Source organism: Littorina saxatilis, linkage group LG3 (genome assembly GCF_037325665.1).
Source record: "Littorina saxatilis isolate snail1 linkage group LG3, US_GU_Lsax_2.0, whole genome shotgun sequence".
In the NCBI taxonomy this organism is placed as follows: Eukaryota; Metazoa; Mollusca; class Gastropoda; order Littorinimorpha; family Littorinidae; genus Littorina; species Littorina saxatilis.
Genome location: NC_090247.1, coordinates 8,833,543 through 8,856,170, shown reverse-complemented (window position 1 = coordinate 8,856,170; position 22,628 = coordinate 8,833,543). Strand labels below are relative to the sequence as shown.

The following is a 22,628-nucleotide window of genomic DNA, read 5'->3' as shown; positions in this document are numbered from 1 at the left end:
CTGATACAAGGTGAGGTTTGACTACAGTGGGCTCTGGCTTCCTGTGTCTCCTGATACAAGGTGAGGTTTGACTACAGTGGGCTCTGGCTTCCTGTGTCTCCTGATACAAGGTGAGGTTTGACTACAGTGGGCTCTGGCTTCCTGTGTCTCCTGATACAAGGTGAGGTTTGACTACAGTGGGCTCTGGCTTCCTGTGTCTCCTGATACAAGGTGAGGTTTGACTACAGTGGGCTCTGGCTTCCTGTGTCTCCTGATACAAGGTAAGGTTTGACTACAGTGGGCTCTGGCTTCCTGTGTCTCCTGATACAAGGTGAGGTTTGACTACAGTGGGCTCTGGCTTCCTGTGTCTCCTGATACAAGGTGAGGTTTGACTACAGTGGGCTCTGGCTTCCTGTGTCTCCTGATACAAGGTGAGGTTTGACTACAGTGGGCTTTGGCTTCCTGTGTCTCCTGATACAAGGTGAGGTTTGACTACAGTGGGCTCTGGCTTCCTGTGTCTCCTGATACAAGGTGAGGTTTGACTACAGTGGGCTCTGGCTTCCTGTGTCTCCTGATACAAGGTAAGGTTTGACTACAGTGGGCTCTGGCTTCCTGTGTCTCCTGATACAAGGTGAGGTTTGACTACAGTGGGCTCTGGCTTCCTGTGTCTCCTGATACAAGGTGAGGTTTGACTACAGTGGGCTCTGGCTTCCTGTGTCTCCTGATACAAGGTGAGGTTTGACTACAGTGGGCTCTGGCTTCCTGTGTCTCCTGATACAAGGTGAGGTTTGACTACAGTGGAACCCCCTTTTAACCCCTTCACTGCCCGCCCCGTATGTAATACGTGGTCATTTTCGGTTTGTCATACGCCCATAACCGTATCTCATACGTGGGATTTGTGTCACCAACATTTCAGGACATTTCTGAAAACTAAATGGGAGGTAAACCACTGTCCAAGTACTTGTAGGGGTTCTAAACACAGTTCTTTTCCATAGACCGTTCGGATAAGTGACTACCACGTGTTGAAAACTGTGTCACCAATGTAGAACCGACTATAGCATTCAGCCGCCATTCACAATGGCGCCCGAAAGTCGGACCTCAACTCGTAGACCTGTTTTCAAGCGATACAGTGTTCTGGAAGCTCTACAAGAAGTGATTTATGGATTACCACACAGAAGAATACTTTTATGGGCTGTAATGTGAGTACCTGATGTTTGACACCAGTTTTAGCAGTGTTTTGTGTGGTTTTACGTGCTGCAATGTGTGTGTGTGTAAGTCCGGAAACTGTAATTTTTTTACAAAAATGGTCATTATTTCAACATTTACTATAACAATCACAAAGTCCAATGATCATGTCATCCTATAATAGCCAAGGGTATAAGCAAAACACATGCCAAAGATCTAAGAGATATCTCAATAAATGATCGAGCAGTGAACAGATTAGTGAACCTACCGAAGAAAGCGAAATTTTGCCCTGGCACACAGCAATACCAAAATGCTGTTATACTGTGGCAGTGAAGGGGTTAAGACCAACTGATTTAAGACCTTGCTTTTTCAGGTTTTCTGTTTATAATGTCTGTACATTTACCCCCACAGTAAGTGTCTCCCCTTTTTGAGACCTGATTTTCGCAGATTTTTGTGGGCATCTTATAAGGGGGTCTCCACTGTGTTTGGTTTATTTGGTTGGCTTGTTGGCTGATTGGTTGATTTATTTTATGTCAGATTGAAATGTGTGACTTCCATGTAGTTGTGATAGAGTGGAAAACCTGTAGTCAAGTTTCTGTGATAGAACAGGTAAGAACGTGTTTGTTGACTCACCTTCGCAATCGATCAGGAAAGTCAATAATGAATTAGGCTTGCCAGCAGCCAGCCGCACAACAACAAAAAATAAAATAAAGTTGAGATTATTTTGGCTGTTATAATCATTGAAGTAAGAGTTTTCAAACTTTGCACACTTCTATGATTAGTTAGATGTACAGTGTAAGAAACACTTCAAAATAAGAAGCATTCAAATGAAGAAACGATGTCTGTCCTTAAAAAAACCAACCAAATGAAGATATAAAAGGACAAGACTGGGTGGCCGAGTGGTAACGCACTTGCGCTCGGAATCGAGAGGTTGCGTGTTCGACCCTGGGTCAGGCCGCTATTTTCTCCCCCCTTTCCTAACCTAGGTGGTGGGTTCAAGTGCTAGTCTTTCGGATGAGACGAAAAACCGAGGTCCCTTCGTGTACACTACATTGGGGGTGCACGTTAAAGATCCCACGATTGACAACAGGGTCTTTCCTGGCAAAATTGTATAGGCATAGATAAAACTTTGTGACTTGGAATAATAGCCCGTGAAAAGTAGGATATGCGCCGAAATGGCTGCGATCTGCTGGCCGATGTGAATGCGTGATGTATTGTGTAAAATATTCCATCTCACACGGCATAAATAAATCCCTGCGCCTTGAATATGTGCGCGATATAAATTGCATAAAAAAATAATATAACAAAAAAAATCCCTGCGCTTAGAACTGTACCCACGGAATACGCGCGATATAAGCCTCATATTAATTGATGAAGACGCAGCAATACTTAATTCATTAATTGTCTTGTTCAGGTTTTGCATCCAGACATACACCTACACTCCATGTGATGTGGCCAGACCTGCTGTGATGTGCACAGATGACCTCTGCATTGGCCATGTGTGTCCAGGTAGGCTGACCATTGAGTGCAAGCCATTATACCAATACAATCACTTTTCAATAGACGATGTTTGGAAATAACTCTTGCTTTCATTGAAGCAAACTGCTCAGAGGAGCAAACCACTGAGCACGTTCTACAAACATGCCCACACCTGGAAACAGCACGCCAGCACCACTAGCCAGAAGACACCAGCCAGTGCACCAAGCTCTGGGCGGGGATGTAGCTCAGTCGGTAGCGCGCTGGATTTGTATCCAGTTGGCCGCTGTCAGCGTGAGTTCGTCCCCACGTTCGGCGAGAGATTTATTTCTCAGAGTCAACTTTGTGTGCAGACTCTCCTCGGTGTCCGAACACCCCCCGTGTGTACACGCAAGCACAAGACCAAGTGCGCACGAAAAAGATCCTGTAATCCATGTCAGAGTTCGGTGGGTTATAGAAACACGAAAATACCCAGCATGCTTCCTCCGAAAACGGCGTATGGCTGCCTAAATGGCGGGGTAAAAAACGGTCATACACGTACAATTCCACTCGTGCAAAAAACACGAGTGTACGTGGGAGTTTCAGCCCACGAACGCAGAAGAAGAAGCACCAAGCTCTGGGGACCCGCTGCCGAACTACAGAAGACCGCGGACTTCATAGCAGCCACCGACCTGAAGATATGACGGCCCTGAAATCGAACGCAGAAGAAGAAGAATTGAAGCTAACTGTCTTTCCCGTGTGACATTCTAGGCCAGTCACTAGCAAAGAGTGTGTCTGAAACATGTGATCAAGGAGCATGTGTGAAAAGTTTATGACAATTGAAGAAAGAGTATAGGACTGGGTGGCCGAGTGGTAACGCACTTGCGCTCGGAAGCGAGAGGTTGCGAGTTCGACCCTGGGTCAGGGCGTTAGCAATTTTCTCCCCCCTTTCCTAACCTAGGTGGTGGGTTCAAGTGCTAGTCTTTCGGATGAGACGAAAAACCGAGGTCCCTTCGTGTACACTTACATTTGGGTGTGCACGTTAAAGTTCCCACGATTGACAAAACGGTCTTTCCTGGCAAAAGTGTATATAGGCATAGATAAAAATGTCCAACAAAATACCCGTGTGACTTGGAAAAATAGGCCGTGAAAAGTAGGATATGCGCCGAAATGGCTGCGATCTACTGGCCGATGTGAATGCGTGATGTATTGTGTAAAAAAAATTCTATCTCACACGGCATAAATGAATCCCTGCGCCTTGAATATGTGCGTGATATAAATTGCATAAAATAAACATTTTTTAAAAAAATATAAAAAAATCCCTGCGCTTAGAACTGTACCCACGGAATACGCGCGATATAAGCCTCATATTGATTTGATTGATTGATTGATTGATTGATTGATTGATTGATATTCAACCCATACAAACCTGACAGAGTTATTTCAGGTGTGGCTCTTTTTAAATCTTCCAGTGTAAGACTATGGTCTATGACTGCCAACATTTTTCTATTCTGATAAATCTGTCTTCTTGATTATATTCTCAACACTGTCTTGTTTAAAAATTTCTTGTCAAATCGAAAAGAAGAGCACAAGAATTTATGTGTAACCCAGGATGTGTAATTTTAGTGGATGAAAAATCCTCCTCCAGGTTCATGTCATTGAAGAGTCTCCCATGCAACGTAACTTTCGCTGAACAGCCATAGTTTGTGCGTTTAGTTCCTTACGGGATGATATGTTATGTGTCGGCAGAAATACTAAAAAACAATGAAAGTCAGTTTTCACATGCATGGTTTTTTTTCTGGGAATTTTTTGATTCGTCACATGTCAGTAATCTTTTGTCACTGTCTCGATAATGTTTGCAGATCATCCAACTGCTGTGTGTCGCACAAGTAACTGTGGATATTGTCACAGAGAGTGGTACGATGGAGTCACAGGAATTATTCTCAACTGTACTGGTAAGTACATTCTTTCTGAATTTTCTTGGTAGAAAACTTGTCCTTGTGATGACACGGGTGCAGTGGCTTAGTTGTAAGACGCCGGCCTTCCAAGCGGAAGGTCGTGTGTTCGAATCCCTGCTGCTGCCGCCTGGTGAGTTAAGGGTGCATTTTTTTCCGATCTCCCACGTCAACTTATGTGCAGACCTGCCAGTGCCTTATCCCCCTTCGTGTGTACATGCAAGCTAAAGACCAAGTGCGCACGGAAAAGATCCTGTAATCTATGTCAGAGTTCGGTGGGTTATAGAAACACGAATATATCCAACATGCTTCCTCCGAAAACGGCGCACGGCTGCCTAAATCATAGTAAATGGCGGGGTAATAACGGTCATACACGTAAAAATCAACTCGTGCAAAAACACGTATGAACGTGGGAGTTTTAGCCCATGAACGCAGAAGAAGAAGAAGAAGACCTTGTGATGCTTTTTAAACAAGAAAGGTAACAGTTTAACGAATGGTTAATATAACCAAACAAAACATTGACGAATATGTCAACCTGGTGGTCTTTGTAGTGGGCAGACATACACACAATCATGAGACAAGTGAAAGGAATTAAGCAGAGTAGGCATTAATTTGAAACCTCTTCATCAAAATGGCAAGGGACGAAATGAATTGTTAACAAAGTTGATTGAGTGATGAATGCCTTTCTGTATGTATAGGATGCACAGACAACGAAGGCACTGAACGGCGCGAAGGAGAGACGTGGGGAAGGGATCAATGTTCCTCGTGCACCTGCCAGGTACACCTTTTGTTGTTTATTTATCTACTTTAACATTTAGTTTGTTAGTCTGTTTGTGCATTTAATGGTTGATTGATTGATTGATTTATTGATTGATTGATTGGTCGACTGATTGATTGATTGATTGATTGATTGATTGATTGATTGGTTGGTTGATTGATTGATAAATTGATTTATTGTTTGATTATTTGACTGACTGATTGTGTGATTGGTTGATTGATTGATTGACTGAATTTTTGATTGACTGATTGATGGATTGATTGATTTATTGATTGTTTATCTATTTGTAATTGTAATTGTAATCATTTATTCAGTTCTGGAATTCATTACTTGTCTACTTTGCTATTTGTTTCTTTCTTCCTTTAATTTTTCTTTCTTTCTTTTTTTACCACTCTTAATTCTTGCTTGTCAAGTCAAACAGTTTATTTACCAAATGCAAAGCACAGGGTTTTTGTTATGGTGTATGCATCCAAACTTCACACTCCTTCCACACGCATATTATATCATAATAAATATGTACAGATAAAGTGTTCAATTTCACTGGGCCTATTTACATGTGTACACCAACCAGACAGTTCAAAACGGACTGGTTGTTCTTTTAGCACCAATTTGACAGGAGTAATCACAGGTTACATGGATAAAGATAAATGAATTCCCTAAAATCATATCTAAAAATATAGTCATCAATATAATAAATCCGAGTACATGCTAACACAGTTATTCAAAGGACACAACCCTTACATCTATTAAGATATTTCATTTAAGGATACTCGATCCCTTTCAAAACTTTAACTGACACTTGTGCTAGATTTTGTTCTGTCTCTTAGCTTTGTTTAACTTGTACTGTACTAGTTTTGAAACCTGTTATTAAACATATTATTTTTGTTTTCAGCCAAATGTTTATTTGAAAGAATTAAGACATCAATGTTGTTTTTGTCAGTGTTTTCCCTTAATTGTTGTTTTAGTCAGTGTCTGTTACCCGGTACAGGTACTTAAATGTGTGCATATGTGCATCTTAGCGCGTCTTAAATCCCCTGTATGTGTAATTTCTCTATATGTATGTTCATATGCAGTGCATTGTAACAAAAATCGTAGTTTTTTTTCATAGAAATTTTATATTTTTAGTTTTTGGTTCGTGTTTCAGGAAGCAATGGTGAGGTGTCAGAGGGTCCAGTGCGACGTGCCAGCGTGTGACTACCCGGTCAAACTGCCCGACCAATGCTGTCCGTCCTGCCAGGGTCTGTAGATTATTAATATTATTATTTGTGTGTTCCCCTTTCTGAAACAGACAGACTGCTATAAACACTCCAAATTCAAGAACGAAAAAGAAGAAAAGTTATTTTGTGGAACGTTTCTGTTTGTCTATGATGAAACATTGCATAAACTTGATGTAAGTAGGTCACACACGTGTAAATGTTGTGCCCAGTCCTTGTTTTTGTTTCTGTTATTATTTTAGTTAGCAGGTCTAGTTGAGCACGTATTAAGTATCATGTACCCACTACTAGTCATTGTGCATTTTAGTTAATGGACTGATGATGTCATTTGTATGGAGTCGACGCACGTGCGAGATATGTATGTGTGTGGGGGGGGGGGGGGGGGGGGGGCGCGGGAGATGGAAGCTTGCTGTATGTTATGTAATGTATATATTGTGTGTGATACGTGGAAATGTGATACTATTTATTTGCATGTATGATACAGGTACAAATGTGATAATTGTAGGCTTATGCTAGTGATTGCTGTGTGTGATACATGAAATGTGATATGAATGCTGTTTTTATATGTTATACTCTTACTTTCTCCCAAGCGCAAGACAAATTCTTCTGTGAAATTGAAGCCAATAAAAATTTGAGTTGAGTTGAGTTGAGTTGAGAGTTGAGTTAAACTATTACCTTTCTTGGTTTTGTTTCCCTTTCTATTTCTTTTCACTGACTTTTCTCATTCAAGTATTTTTCCATTTTTTGTGAGAACCAACAATGAAAATCAATTTCAGCACAAAAAGTATCTCACAGTTACAATTACGTGATTCACTTTAACATTAAATTATGCCTCGAACATTTGATTGGGATAAAGAACATCAAGAAAAAAATACCATTGATATACGTAGAATTGAATCACAAACTTCTTCTTACGCCTGCTGCAGGTTGCGACTACAATGGACAGATCGTGCCGTCTGGTCAGCCAGTCATGGATCCAGCCAATCACTGTGGGACATGCATGTGTCGCCGCGGTAACGTCGAGTGCACCACAATCACCTGTCCCGACCTCAGCGGCTGTCGCAGTCCCACCTTCCTGGACGGAGAGTGCTGTCCAGTGTGCATGGACTGCGGGCAGTATACTGATGGGGATGTCTGGACTCCCAGTCCTTGTCAGCGATGCTCTTGTCAGGTGTGTGTGTGTATGTGCGTGCGTGCGTGCGTGCGTGCATATGGTGTGTGTGTGTGTGTGTGTGTGTGTGAGTGTGTGTGTGTGTTAAGAGAGAGAGTGTACATGCGTGCGTGCGTGCGTGTGTGTGTGTGTGTGTGTGTGTGTGTGTGTGTGTGTGTGTGTGTGTGTATGCGTACGTGCATGTGTGTGTGTCTTAAGATAGAGAGAGGGGAGGTGGGGGTATTGGAGGGAGAGTGCTGTCCAGTGTGCATGGACTGTGGGCAGGACACTGATGGGGATGTCTGGAATCCTAGCCCCTGTCAGCGATGCTCTTGTCAGGTGTGTGTGTGTGTGGGACGGGGAGGGGGGCAGGGGGATGGAGAGTGCTGTCCTGTGTGTATGGACTGTGGGCAGTATACTGATGGAGATGTCTGGACTCCTAGCCCCTGTCAGCGATGCTCTTGTCAGGTGTCTGTGTGTGTGTGTGCATTCCTGCGTGCGTGCATTCATGCGTGCGTGCATGACTATCTGTGACTTAGGCGAGAGGGGGGAGGGTATTGGACAGAGAATCCAGTTCAGGACCTGTCAGCGACTGTGTCGTACTTGCATGATTTATTATAATGCTGAAGATTAAATGACTTACTGTAAGTATCATGAAGACAGTTGTGTTTCAGCGCGGAGAAGTGAGCTGTGTCAAGCAGGAATGTCCGCCAGCTCGGTGCCAGCATCCCTACACTCCTCAAGGTCACTGCTGTCCTGTCTGTCGAGGTCAGTGTTCAAAGTGTCAAGGTCATTGAATTCAGGTCAAGGTCGCTTTATGTATAGAAGTATAAGAGTATATGGAAGTCTGATGTGCAGGTAACATCTTTGTAAAAGTTTGATTTTATTGAGAAAACTTGTTCGTTTTTTGGTTTTTCTGCTCTTTTTTTCTTTCTTTCTTTCTTTCTTTCTTTCTTTCTTTCTTTCCTTTTGCATGGTTGAATTGTGTTTGAAGTTTACAAGAATCATACTTTCATTGTGCATTTAGTCATGTTACAAGAATTAAACAGCTTACGTTTCGGTTTCACAATCAGTTAAGTCCCCTACTTTATTCTTCGTTTGTTAAACACAAGGAAATCCTGTAAATATTTGTTTCAGAATGTTTCTACCAGGGTGAGGTGTACGACAGCGGGGCCCAGTTCAAACCAGACGCCTGCACGATGTGCACTTGCCAACAGGGAACGGTGCAGTGCGTGGCTCAGGACTGCCCCCCGGCCAACTGTGCCAAGCCCGTCACCCTGCCGCAGACATGCTGTCCTGCCTGTGACTTGGGTGAGCAGAAGTTTAAATTTTAACTTCTAATTGTTCTGAAATGTATTTAGGTGTTTTTTTCAGTTTTTTGTCAAAAGTTTTCTTTTGGTTTGTTTTCTTTTACTTGGGTGAGCAGAAATTCTAACTGCTCAACAATTTATTTCTGTTTGTTTATTTGTTTCTACACAGGAATCCCCTTTACAGACCCACTCCCTTTTGTGTGAGATTTGTTTGTTCATAACTTCTGTAAATTTACCTCCAGTTTAAGACTCCCTCCTGTTTATTTGGTGATGAACAGGATCATTCACATGCTAAGGAATGTATGTTTAAATGCAATTTTCACATAAAGCGTTGCTTATCAATCTCATTTCCGTTTTTGTTTCTTTCCACAGACTGTGACTACGAAGGAGCGAAGTACTCGCACCGCGCTGACTTCACACCGTCCTACAACCCGTGTCTGAACTGTACCTGCGACAATTCCATCGTCCGCTGTCGGCCCATCCGCTGCCCGCCGTCCACTTTTCCTTGCTCCAGACCCATGGCGCCACCTGGAGAGTGCTGTCCTACCATGTGTCCTAGTGAGTGGATGAATGTCCGCTTGTGTGTTTGTCTGTCCGTCTGTCGGCTAGTCTACTGTCTGTCAGTCAGTTTTCCCTGTGGCACACACGGGGAGAGTGCTGTCCTATAATGTCTGTGAATTGATGTATGTCCGTCTGTGTGTTTGTCTGTCTGTCAGTCTGTCGACTAGTCTGCTGTCTGTCAGTCAGTTTTCCCTGTGGCGGCACGGGGAAAGTGCTGTCCTATTATGTGTTCTGTAAGTGAAAGAGAGAGAGAGTGTGTGTGTGTGTGTTTATCTGTTACACGTCTGCTGGTCAGCTGTCCCTTTGTCAGTGTGTCTGTCTAGTAACAAAACAAAAGGTAAATGGGGGGTGGGTTTAGTTGAAAAGAGTTGTTTTAACTCATTCGCTGCGCGTCGGAACTGGAATTCCGACACCTGTGTTTAGCGTTGGCTGCGTGCCGGCACTTGAGTTCCGACGGATATCACGAATTTTTAACGGTGTAAACGGTCCTGCTGACCAAGGGAAACAACCCCTGCAATGAACTTCTATCTGTCTACAGTGGTACCATTCACTGTAAACAGTTCCTTCCCTTAAATTGTTGGGATTAATAAAAATTTTGTTGACGGTGTGCGACCCACGTGTTTTGACTTTTCCAAGATGGCGGATCGTTCTGCTGAGACGTAGTAACTTGAAAAGAGTGCTAGAACGTGTTATTCAGTACGGTTCTGATCTTGACCTCAGTGATGATGATAGTGGAGATGATATTTTAGATTCTGGTGACGATTTTGTGCCAATGGACGATCATTTGGGTGATGATTCGGGCAATGCAAGTGTCGATCATGACATTGTGTATGATGAACCCATGACGTAGAAAGTTTTTTTGTTTTGCTTCAAATTGGATATTTTGCGTGGATATGAAGACAACAAAAGGTATGTACTTTCAAATGTTTCATATATTTTCTAAAAGAGTAAGTTTCAAACTTTGCAAAAACATAAGGTATGTAAGGTTATCTTGTGTTGTTGATTTTTAATAATTTTTTCAAAATGGCTCTAAATCGCGCGTTGGCAGGGAACACAGGGGAAATTTAGCTGCGCAGCGAATGAGTTAATGTCTTCATGATGTCATCCACAGCAGAAACCCTCTTTTAACACATGAAGAAAATCTGAGAAAATCAGATCTTAAAATGGGGGCACAAATACAGAATTATGAACAGAAAGTCTGAGAAAACAGGGTCTTAAATTTAGGGAGGAAGTCTTAAATTGTCTGTAGACAGGTTTCACAGTCTTCAGAGTCGGGTATGTCCCTGACTTTGATATTAAATAAAATGTTTCGTTTTGTTTAGTCGTGAATTTTCACTGGTCTGTGTCGAATGTCTTCGGAATTTACATATGAAAAATAAACTTTGATCGAATTTAAGTCAAGTTTGTATTCCCCACCAGCGAAAAAGGTAGGTCGGTCGTGAGAAATGAGACAGACACGATTTCCCTTTTTAGCCACATTGCAATAGACAAAGGCACTAGTACAAAAACACACAAAGAAATCCAGTGAAAAGTACATTAGAAACCAAAGAACAGAGATAGATGAACACACTTAGTTAAAAAAAACAATGAATGTGTTTATGTTTAGTCGATACAATCGCATGTGAAGTAAACGGTCTTTTTTCTAAATGTGTCTGTCTCAAAAACGTTAATTACAAATCTGTTCAGTTGGAATGGCTGTTAAAAGGTTTGGACGTAACATGCTTTTAATAAGTAGCAATTTCCATCAAATCACGACATGAAAGGGTTTTGAAAGGCTAACTACGGCTTATTCTACTTGCGCTTGGTCATTTTGTCACTCGGGCAAGGTGTCTGTCTCATTTTTTCTCACGACCGCCCTGCAGACAAATCGTCTGCTATAACCGCCATACACAGCAAATTGTCATGATGCAACCAATTTTACACTTCCTATCCGTTGTCAGGCAGATAATCAACTGGCTGACTAAAGAATTTTTCGGCATGTGTTTATTTCAGAGCACGTTATTTACTGTCTAGTAACTCGGGCAAGGTGTCTGTCTCATTTTTTCTCACGACCGCCCTGCAGACAAATCGTCTGCTATAACCGCCATACACAGCAAATTGTCATGATGCAACCAATTTTACACTTCCTATCCGTTGTCAGGCAGATGATCAACTGGCTGACTAAAGAATTTTTCGGCATGTGTTTATTTCAGAGCACGTTATTTACTGTCTAGTCACTCGGGCAAGGTGTCTGTCTCATTTTTTCTCACGACCGTCCTGAAGACAAATCGTCTGCTATGACCGCCATACACAGCAAATTGCCATGATGCGACCAATTTTATACTTCCTATCCGTTGTCAGGCAGATGATCAACTGGCTGACTAAAGAATTTTTCGGCATGTGTTTATTTCAGAGCACGTTATTTACTGTCTGTCTCTGAAAACCTTGAATTCTCACGACCGCCCGGCACTATTGACGGTCATTTCTTACCAAATGTTAAGCAGATTCATTTGTAAAATAACAACATTCAGTGACTGTGTCTGATCAACGCCAGTGTTTTTTTTCAATCCTTGAATGCACTGCATTGTGAATGTTGTGGTCAAGTTAGAGTTTTATAGACATCGCCGTACGTTTTTCAACACTTTGATGACGTCAGACAGCAGATTGAAAACGTTCCAACTTGGAAAGAGAGCCAGTCACGATCATATAATCGTAGGGAATCAATAGTTGCTTTGTTTATTAACTTTCAAGTGCTTTTAAAAGTTTGATTTTTGTCATTGTTATTGTTGCATATGTGCGTGCGTACGTGCGCGCGCGCCTGTCAGTGTGGAAGAGTGTAGGGTAAGTGTATCCAATTCCGACCGACTTCGGGGATACCTAAATCCGACCGATTTTCCAAGTCACTAATGATGAGGTTCACACGTCATCCCAACAGAAAGAATGCCATTCATACAAGGGCCATTCATGAACGGTTGATGACGCGACGTCACGAACCAATCGTTTCGTCACGAGAGTTAATTGCGTCATCTGCACCGCGGCGCGAAATGTGCCTTCGCCATACGTTTCTTGCAAAGGGTGAGATAATTTGATGAACAGAGTTGTGTTTCTTTTACATGGATGTTAATAAGTGTTTTTGGAAGAATAATGTTATGGTTCTGACTAAATCTCATTGTACTTTTTAATCGAAAAGGGGAAAATCTTATCGGTCGTGATTAGATACCCAGTTTTTGAGAGAGTATTTAAATCCGACAACAACGCAGATAATACAAAACGCTGCACAAAATCCCAGTAAAACCATTCATTGTTTACGTTTATGACTTGAAAAAAGCATATGAACAAGGAAACATATCAGATGATGTATTATCTAGCTGTGTGTGTGTGTGTGTGTGTGTGTGTGTGTGTGTGTGTGTGTGTGTGTGTGTGTGTGTGTGTGTGCGTGCGGCCGAGCGTTGCGCGCACGTGTTCGTTTGTGTGTGTGTGTGTGTGTGTGTGCGTGCGTGCGTGCGTGTGTGTGTGCGTGTGCGTGTGCGTGTGTGTGTGTGTGTGTGTAAGCGTGCGCGCGAGCGTTGTGCGCACGTGTTCGTTTGTGTTAGCTTATGTGTGTGTGTGTGTGTGTGTGTGTGTGTGAGTGTTGATGCGTGAGTGTTGATGCGTGCGTACTTGCATGTGTGCGTGCGAGAGGGGTTGGGTTTTCTTATGTGTGCAGAGTAGTTGTTGTAGAAAATGCAAGACATTAAGGTTCAGTCTGTAGTGGATATACTGGGACAGCGTCCATGTACTATGCCACAGTTCAGTCTGTAGTGGATATACTGGGACTGCGTCCAGGTACTATGCCACAGTTCAGTCAGTAGTGGATATACTAGGACTGCGTTAAGGTACTCTGCCACAGTCTTTGATGACGTCATTTCCGTTTTTGTGATAGTTGAGGCGGACCTGTTAAGTAATCTTTGATTAAGTCGGGACTTTGATATTGCATCAAAAACGAATATTTCATTACAGATTCAAACACTACTGCATTGTACTTCTTATCTTCTCCTGATTTAAAATATATATATACATATGTTATGTTTACTTTAAAAACGCGTTCAGAATTAAAGAAAACAGGTTGAGTATGCTTCGCGGAGATGAGTGTGATCCGTGACGGTTTTCGGGTATGGTTAGCCGAGACTATCTGAATTTAGTCTCGCCGATCGGACTAGTTTTTTTTTTTTAGTTTATCCTTCAATTTGATGCCTATAGATTGACTACATGTTTTTATATCGCTTTACGCGACTTGTTTTACATTTCGTCAAGTTATGAAATGTATTATAAAATTTGGTACATAACATTCTAAAAATTGCAAATAACAATAACACTTTTGATTACAGATTCAAAAGTTATTGCATTGTATCCTTTGGATTTCCTGGATCCCAATGTATAAACAGATATGTCATGCTTAGTGTGAAAATCTGCTCAAATGAGAAAAATCGCCCGTTTTGTTCATATGCTTCGCGGAGGCAACCCGTCTCGGTCTTCTGGTTTCGGCTAGCCAAATCTCACTAGCATTGTTAATGACTCGTCCCTGATTCCAATGTTGATCTTTTAGTTTCAAACCAACTTAATGTTTTATTATCGCTTCACATGACTTGTTCTGTATATTTTTTTTCGCTGTCATGATGTCACCATTTAGAGGGTAGGGTTACATTTTCAGGTATTTATTCCCCAAGAATATGCAAAAAAAATTCCAAACTCGTTTTTTGCTATTGGTCAATGATTCTACTTTTTTTTTAAAGTGATAAAAATGGAGTGCAATTAACATTGTTACTTTTGAAGGTATGCTCATGACGTGCATCACAGCGAAATAGCAGTTCAGAAGAACGGAATTCCCATAATTAGTCCTTATTTGCTGCTTTTTTCACTGAGCTCGTAAATGATATTTTGCTTGCATTGTTATTGCTTAATTTATTAAAGCCTCTGGACAATATTCTTTGAATAAATCGTTACCCAATTCTGTTTACGTCTATCCCTTTGTTTGATAGAGTACTGTAACAAGCTATCACATTATGTCGACAAGAATGCGTCTCCATACAAGTTTTTGTCTTGATTCCATCCAGGAGGATGTAAGGCTTTAATAAAAACACTATTTCAAAGATCTCTGTCAAGATTGATTTTGTTGAAAAAAAAGGAAGTCTGTGATTGAAGATTGTGAAACCTGCCTGTATGTGTATAGGGGGGGGGGGGGGGGGGGGAGAGAGGGATGTCTTAAAAGGTGGGTTCCACTGTATTGATATTAGGCACACAAAAAAAAAGTCTGTTTACGGTAACCCGACCGACCCTAGTTTTTTCGCGCGACCCTAGACTTTTTGTTGGCATTTGGGGGAGAGAGAAAAAAAAGAGAAAAAAAATCTGGTTTTTTGGCAAAACAACTTAAAAATATGGGTTTTTGGAAAAGGAAAAAAAAAGAAAAATCCCGACCTACCGACCCTATTTTTTTGGCCTATGTTACCGTAAACAGACTTTTTTTTTCTTTTTGCCTTAACACTATTGTGACTAGCACTGCCACGGCGTTTACGTCCTGCCTGCCCAAGCTTGCCACCAAGAAACTTCCCAAAAATCAGTAACTGTAAAGAAATCTGTCTAGCAAGCTTGAATTAAGTCCAATCACCACCAAATTTTGTGTACTAATTCAACAAGAGGCGAAGCCTTCAAGGCTCACGTAAGAAATCGACAAACAGTAACACAAACTCAATCACTCCGTCACACATACACACACACACACACACACACACACACACACACACACACACACACACACACACACACACACACACACACACACACACAGTAAGCATAGGTGAAACTATGCAAGAAAGCGAGACCCTGGATCTGCCAAGAAGTCTCGGCCCGCTCACAATAACAATGACCGAGACTTTCAGTAATTCCTTTGCGTGACGTCTAACCCTCTTACGTCATAATGTGACGTCTTCAAATAGTTTCTATCACACACGTCGAACACTTTTGACCGAGACTGACGTAATCCATAGACTCGGAAATGTTAAAGTTTCTACCACAGACATACACACATACATACGCACGCACGCACAGACAGACAAAGTTTATCATCGCATAGGCTACACTTACGTGAGCCAAAAATGGATGCCCAGTTCAGTCGTGCTATTTATAAGTTTGTCACGCGATTTGTTTTAGCAAAGGGGGGTGAAATGGGGATAATTTGTGTTTTTGACTCACATGCGAAGCAAAAGTGAGTCTATGTACTCACCCGAGTCGTCCGTCCGTCCGTCCGGACGTCCGGACGTCCGTCCGTCCGGAAAACTTTAACGTTGGATATTTCTTGGACACTATTCAGTCTATCAGTACCAAATTTGGCAAGATGGTGTATGATGACCAGGCCCCAAAAAACATACATAGCATCTTGACCTTGCTTCAAGGTCAAGGTCGCAGGGGCCATAAATGTTGCCTAAAAAACAGCTATTTTTCACATTTTCCCCATTTTCTCTGAAGTTTTTGAGATTCAATACCTCACCTATATATGATATATAGGGCAAAGTAAGCCCCATCTTTTGATACCAGTTTGGTTTACCTTGCTTCAAGGTCAAGGTCACAGGAGCTCTTCAAAGTTGGATTGTATACATATTTTGAAGTGACCTTGACCCTGAACTATGGAAGATAACTGTTTCAAACTTAAAAATTATGTGGGGCACATGTTATGCTTTCATCATGAGACACATTTGGTCACATATGATCAAGGTCAAGGTCACTTTGACCCTTATGAAATGTGACCAAAATAAGGTAGTGAACCACTAAAAGTGACCATATCTCATGGTAGAAAGAGCCAATAAGCACCATTGTACTTCCTATGTCTTGAATTAACAGCTTTGTGTTGCATGACCTTGGATGACCTTGACCTTGGGTCAAGGTCACATGTATTTTGGTAGGAAAAATGTGTAAAGCATGTGAGTCGTATGGGCTTTGCCCTTCTTGTTTAACGGTTTTTTGTGTGTGTTTTATTTTCCACTGCTTTTTTTAAAAGTTATTTTTTAACAGAAAGTATTATAAATAATGTTATAACCAAACAAGGTGTAAAACCTATGAATTAGCTGAAATATTGTTAACATTGTACACAGAAATAAGGAGACAGTACAAAGAAAAAAACAAGCAAATCACGCATTCACTCACAGCATCCTGACTCAAATGAAACAAAACTGTAGATCTAACACTCACCAAATGATGTCTAGGTAATCCATATTGAATATAAGTCACATTTTCACAACAAAGTACCAACTGTACACCTATGAACAATTCCAAAAGGATTTGAAGGCTCCAGCCATCCATTGTTATCAGTGCTGCCACGCCCCCATAGCTCCTGCACGATTCCGAGATACATGTTCGTCTAGCAGTATCACCGCCAACCACGTTTAGTTTGCCGACTCGTACTAGCAACAACGGGACTGTTTCTTCCTCACTTTCACTGCTTGTATCGCTTTCGTGAGGCGAAAACGATACGTCCGAATCATGCTCTACGGGATCCTCTAGGTCCAACATCCGGAGAATCTCCTCCCGAGACAAGGCTCGCCTTTGATTCATTTTTTTTCCTCAAAAACGCACACAAATCAGGCGGATTTGCAAATGGCAGAAGGGGACGCCAAGTGTATCAAGGGAAACAACTCAATTTATTTGCAAGCTTCAAAAACCGGGAAGCAATCACGAGTCGTGTACCCTCTATGGCTGGTACTGAAAAATGCGCTTCCCGTCCATGGGCGTGTCAGCGCTGGTACTGATTTATCAGTGTCCCGTCGCGAAAGTATTAAGGAGAAGGAAAGCGCATAACAAGGTGCACAAAACAATGTGTGCAGAAACTTTCATGCTCTGTTCTCTGTCCATTCTTTCCCAGGATGCAGTTACGACGGCCAGGAGTATGACGAGGGTCAGTCGTGGCCTGCACCCAATGACCCGTGCGCTGTGTGTGAATGCCAGGGAGGGGTGGTCAACTGTCGTCAGCACACACGCTGCACCGTCCAGTGTACACACGGAGTTCCCTCCCCTGACACCTGCTGCTCTGCCTGCACAGGTAGGTGTCCATTCATTTATTTGTTTGTCTAAGAATGATAACAATAATGACAGCTCACATAGCAAAAAGTACTGGATAATTCCATGCCTCCTGCCCTTTAAAATGATACCTACGAATAAGCATTTCAGCGCAATGACATCTTAATTTGAGCATAATAGAAAAAGAAATGAACAACAAAACCACTGTTCATCTCCTTTTCTCAAACCTATTCAGATGAAAACTGTCATTCTTCGTTTCACTTCGACCACTTCGACCCATAGTGGGTGCTCCTACAGTATGCGTCGCTGCATCTACTTTTTCTGTAAATAACAGTAGTCACATGGCTGTCTTTCAGCATGTTCAAGGCTGCTAATTTGCCTGTTCCCAACAGAATTCACTCTCCTTGACCAGTTCAAACTGGTTAACTGGGCAGTCCTAGAAAATGTGCCGTCGCATGGGATTGAATCATGTGCGCCAGTTATGTACATGCCTCAAAAAGCAACACACACTGTGGGACCACCTATTAGGCCCTATCAGCCAAAGTATCTGGCTCTTTGTCAATCCATTTTACATGGAAGCTGCTAGAGGCCTGCAACACCACTAGCCTAAGACTGCCTAAAACAAAGAACGTAATTATTTGGTTGTGGTCTATCTCAAGTATTGTATGTGACACTTTCAGACTGCATGTTTGAGGGGCGGATGGTGATGGAGGGGAGGAAGGTGACCATACCGGGCAGCCCCTGCCAGGAGTGTCTGTGTCGCCGTGGCAACCTGCAGTGCCAGGCTCAGCCCCCCTGTCAGCGCTTGCCCTGCTCCCTGTCTGATCTGCCGCCCGGCACCTGCTGTCCCGTCTGTGTCGGTCAGTATGGCTTACTTGTGCTTGGCTATGTTCGGCATTATTTTGTTCTGTGTTTGTGTGCAGTTACCGCCCTTCTGTGACCCTCAATTTTAGACTGCTCATATGTTTAGAACACCTTTGTTTTTAGATTTTGCTGCAAAAAATGTCGGTGAGATGAATACAGTCAGGTACCCCCCTTTTAAGACCACCAGTTTACCCCCACCCCTTTCCCCCACTCCCCCTACTCCCCCTCAGATCTGAGAAAATCATTTCTTCAAGAAGGCGGTAGTCTTATTGAATGGATACTGCACTATTACTGAGAAATAAGTCATGTTTCTCAATTTGTGTGTGAGTTGCAATCTCTTGAAGATATTTAAACATTCCAGGTAGACTACTGTCCTTTACTTTACTGTTCTGCTGAATCAGAGGGGTCATGGGATTCAGATGCATTAATTCTTCCGAAAGCAGCGTATGGCTGCCTGAATGGCAGGATAAAAACGGTCATATCAATCAATCAATGAGTCTTATATCACGCATATTCCATGGGTACAGTTCTAGGCGCTCTGCACTGATGCCGTGTGAGATGAAATTTTATACGGCCAGTAGATTGCAGCCATTTCGGCGCATATTTACCTTTCACGGCCTATTATTCCAAGTCACACGGGTATTGGTAGACAATTATTAACTGTGTCTATACAATTTTGCCAGGAAAGACCCTTTTGTCAATCGTGGAATCTTTAACGTGCACACCCCAATGTAGTGTACACGTAAAAACCCTCGTGCAAAAAGCATGAGTGAACCTGGGAGTTTGAGCTCATGAAGGAAGAAGAAGAAGATGCATTAATGAGGCAATGAGTTAATGAGGCAATGAGTTAAGTGTCTGACTGCTAAATGATGCGTATCTTTATCTCCCAGGTTGTGACTTCCAGGGTCGTCAATACAAGTACGGGGAAGTCATCTCACAGTCGGACTGCTCGCGTTGCATCTGTGAAGAGAGTGAGTTCTTGGTTGGATTCTGTGTAGGCATGATCATGTGTGTTTGAGGGTGAATGTGTGTGTGTGTGAGAGAGATAGAGAGAGTGTGCGTAGTGTGTTTGTTTGTGTGTGTGTGTGTGTGAGAGAGAGAGATTGAGAGAATGTGTGTGTGTGTGTGTGTGTGTGTGTGTGTGTGTGTGTGTGTGTGTGTGTGTGTGTGTGTGTGTGTGAGAGAGAGAGATTGAGAGAATGTGTGTGTGTGTGTGTGTGTGTGTGTGTGTGTGTGTGTGTGTGTGTGTGTGTGTGTGTGTGTGTGTGTGTGTGTGTGTGTGTGTGTGTGCATGAGTTTTACATAAAAAATTTTATTTATTGTACAGATAAACAATGGCGTTATCCTGCAACATCCATTGACCACTTTCCCAAACTCATTAGACTACAGAATTTCTAACATCTTGTACACATAATTTTGTGAAGTTGTTTGATTTTGTGCAGGTCAGATTCTGTGCACAGACATGAGAGACAGATGTTCAGCGGTCAGATGTCAGAACCCCAGACAGGTCCCTGGTCAGTGCTGTCCAGTCTGTGACGGCTGTGACTACTACTCCCGGTACTACGAAGATGGACAGAGCTTCATCTCCCCGCGAGATCCCTGTCAGAGATGTGCATGCAGGGTAAGTCTGTTGCAAGACCTTTGAGGTCAAATTCTTAAGCACCGACCTGGTCAGTGTTGCCAGTGTGGGACTGCTACGCATGGTAGTCTACAAAGACGGAGAGAGCTTCGGTCGTCTCCCTGCAAGATCCCTGTCAGAGGTGTGCCTGCAGGGTAAGTGTGTTGTAAGTCCTTAAACGTCAAATTCTACCTGTTGAGTGTTTAATAATAATAATAATAATAATAAAGTAGATGTGTACTGCCGGGCAGTACATACCCCAAGCGAAGTCGTCCATCTGTGTGTACATGATTTTCTCTCTCTCTCTCTCTCTCTCTCTCTCTCTCTCTCTCTCTCTCTCTCTCTCTCTCTCTCTCTCTCTCTCTCTCTCTCTCTCTCTCTCTCTCTCTCTCTGTCTTAAAATGTGTCATCGATGACGTGTTTTCATACTTGCTAATGCGGCAGGCTAATCATGACGTCAGATTGAAACTTCTTGAAGTCTCTCAGAAAGGGACATGAAAACCATGTGGGGGTTACTGGTTTGGGCTGAAAAAAAACCCAACTCCACCTAAAATTCAAGCGCCTATGGGGCTGAATTATGCAGCATAAATTGTGAAACATCAGGATATCTCACACTTTCAATTCTGCCATCATGTCAAATCTGACAACAAACCTACCCACAAAATGTCATAAATATCGGTGTAGAATTGAGACTTAACGGTTTTTAACTGCCAAAAATAAGTTTTTTTGACTGGAATAGTTTGTCTTGAAATTCAGTTTGGGACAACGGACCCACCCACTAAATTTCATAAAGATAGGTGAAAATTTAAATGTAACGGTTTTTAACTGCCAAAATTATGTTTTTCTTCTGGAAAAGTATGGAGTGAAAATCAGTTGGGGACAACGAACCTACCCACAAAATTTCATAAATATCGATGAAGAATTGAGATTTAACGGTTTTTAACTGCCAAAAATAAGGTTTTTTGTCTGGAAAAGTATGTCTTAAAATTCAGTTTGGGACAACGGACCCACCCACTAAATTTCATAAAGATAGGTGAAGAATTGAAATTTAACGTTTTTTAACTGCCAAAATTATGTCTTTCTTCTGGAAAAGTATAGAGTGAAAATCAGTTGGGGACAACGAACCTACCCACAAAATTTCATAAATATCGGTGAAGAATTGAAATTTAACGGTTTTTAACTGCCAAAATTATGTTTTTCTTCTGGAAAAGTATGGAGTGAAAATAAGTTGGGGACAACAAACCTACCTTTAAAATTTCATAAGAATCAGTGAAGAAATAGGATTTAACGATTTTTTAACGGCCTTTAAATCATTGGTGATGTCATCATAACCCAGTCGTTGTAGTTGTCGTCGTAGTTGTTGGTGTTGTTGTTGTCATGTTCGTTGTCGTGATTGTTGTTGTTCTCGTGTTGTTGTTGTTGTTGTTGTTGTTGTTGTTGTTGTTGTTGTTGTTGTTGTTGTTGTTGTCGTCGTCGTCGATGTCATTTGTTGTTGTTGTTGTTATCGTCGTCGTCGTTGTCAGAGGTTATTTCTAAAGATTTCATTGATAGTCTTTGTTCTCGTCACCAAGACTTGCTAAGAACAAGCTTGGAACAGCAAGAGTTCCAAGAACAAGATTAGAACAACTCATTACATCATTACCAGTACGTCATTTGTATTTAGAACACACTTTAGAAAAAAACTCTTCAGCTACAAACCAGTCACCCTCACATGTCGGAGGTGTTTGTCTAAACCACTTACTGAAATGTTTTGAGGTTTAATGACCATACACATGTTGAACCGGTGAGTGTCTTCCGCTGCTTAATTCGCAAATAACTATTTTATTAAAGTCCGCTTGAAACGCTCAAAGATGAAATTCCATGTTAAAAAGTGACAAAAGTTTCACATTTTCCCGTTGTAACAGCTTCCGATGATATTATATGAAAATTCTGATCCTCTGAGAGGATTCCCCGAAACAAAATCAGTTTGTACGCCTAATTTTAATAGAATTGTCCAAACAGTGTCGCTAATATTGTGCTAAAAGATGAATTCTAGAACAATGTCCAGACAGACACCACTTGGCAAAAAAATTTTCAGTGCTGGGAGATGAAAAAAAAAACTACCTCGCTACGCGCGGGCTTCGCCCGCGCTCCGCTTGGATAAATAACTTTTCTATAGCGCGAGTCCCATCAATTGGCTCCAGGCGCTTTACAAATTCATTATAGAATAAACTAGCACAAATCAACAAGCAAACAAAGCATACATTTAACTGAGACATAACACCAAGAACCCAAGCACTAAGCAAAAACTTAGCGTACAATGTTAAAAGTACACACACACACACGCACACACACACACACACACACACACACACACTCGCACACATGCACGCGCACACACAAAGATACCATTGACAAATAGACCATAAAGCACATACAGGGTAGAGAGTTCCAAAACAGAATAGAGTTGTGGAGAGTCTAGATACTCAGGCTAAGCAAAGGCTTTACGAAACAGGTATGTTTTGAGTTGTGTTTTGAAGGAGGAAAGGCTGCTG

The 22,628-nt window shown here is 42.0% G+C and overlaps 1 protein-coding gene across 1 annotated transcript in view; it reads left to right on the top strand.

Annotated features, from left to right (window-relative positions):
• LOC138961088 (uncharacterized) overlaps positions 1-22,628 on the top strand; it is a 94,923-nt gene that overhangs the window by 23,984 nt on the left and 48,311 nt on the right. The window contains exons 19-30 of the mRNA XM_070332684.1: positions 2,579-2,673; positions 4,482-4,574; positions 5,273-5,352; positions 6,497-6,590; positions 7,493-7,737; positions 8,391-8,484; positions 8,854-9,027; positions 9,399-9,584; positions 17,458-17,634; positions 18,293-18,472; positions 19,367-19,447; positions 19,919-20,097. Coding sequence (XP_070188785.1) covers positions 2,579-2,673; positions 4,482-4,574; positions 5,273-5,352; positions 6,497-6,590; positions 7,493-7,737; positions 8,391-8,484; positions 8,854-9,027; positions 9,399-9,584; positions 17,458-17,634; positions 18,293-18,472; positions 19,367-19,447; positions 19,919-20,097 — 1,678 coding nt within the window. The remainder of the gene's footprint in view (positions 1-2,578; positions 2,674-4,481; positions 4,575-5,272; positions 5,353-6,496; positions 6,591-7,492; positions 7,738-8,390; positions 8,485-8,853; positions 9,028-9,398; positions 9,585-17,457; positions 17,635-18,292; positions 18,473-19,366; positions 19,448-19,918; positions 20,098-22,628) is intronic.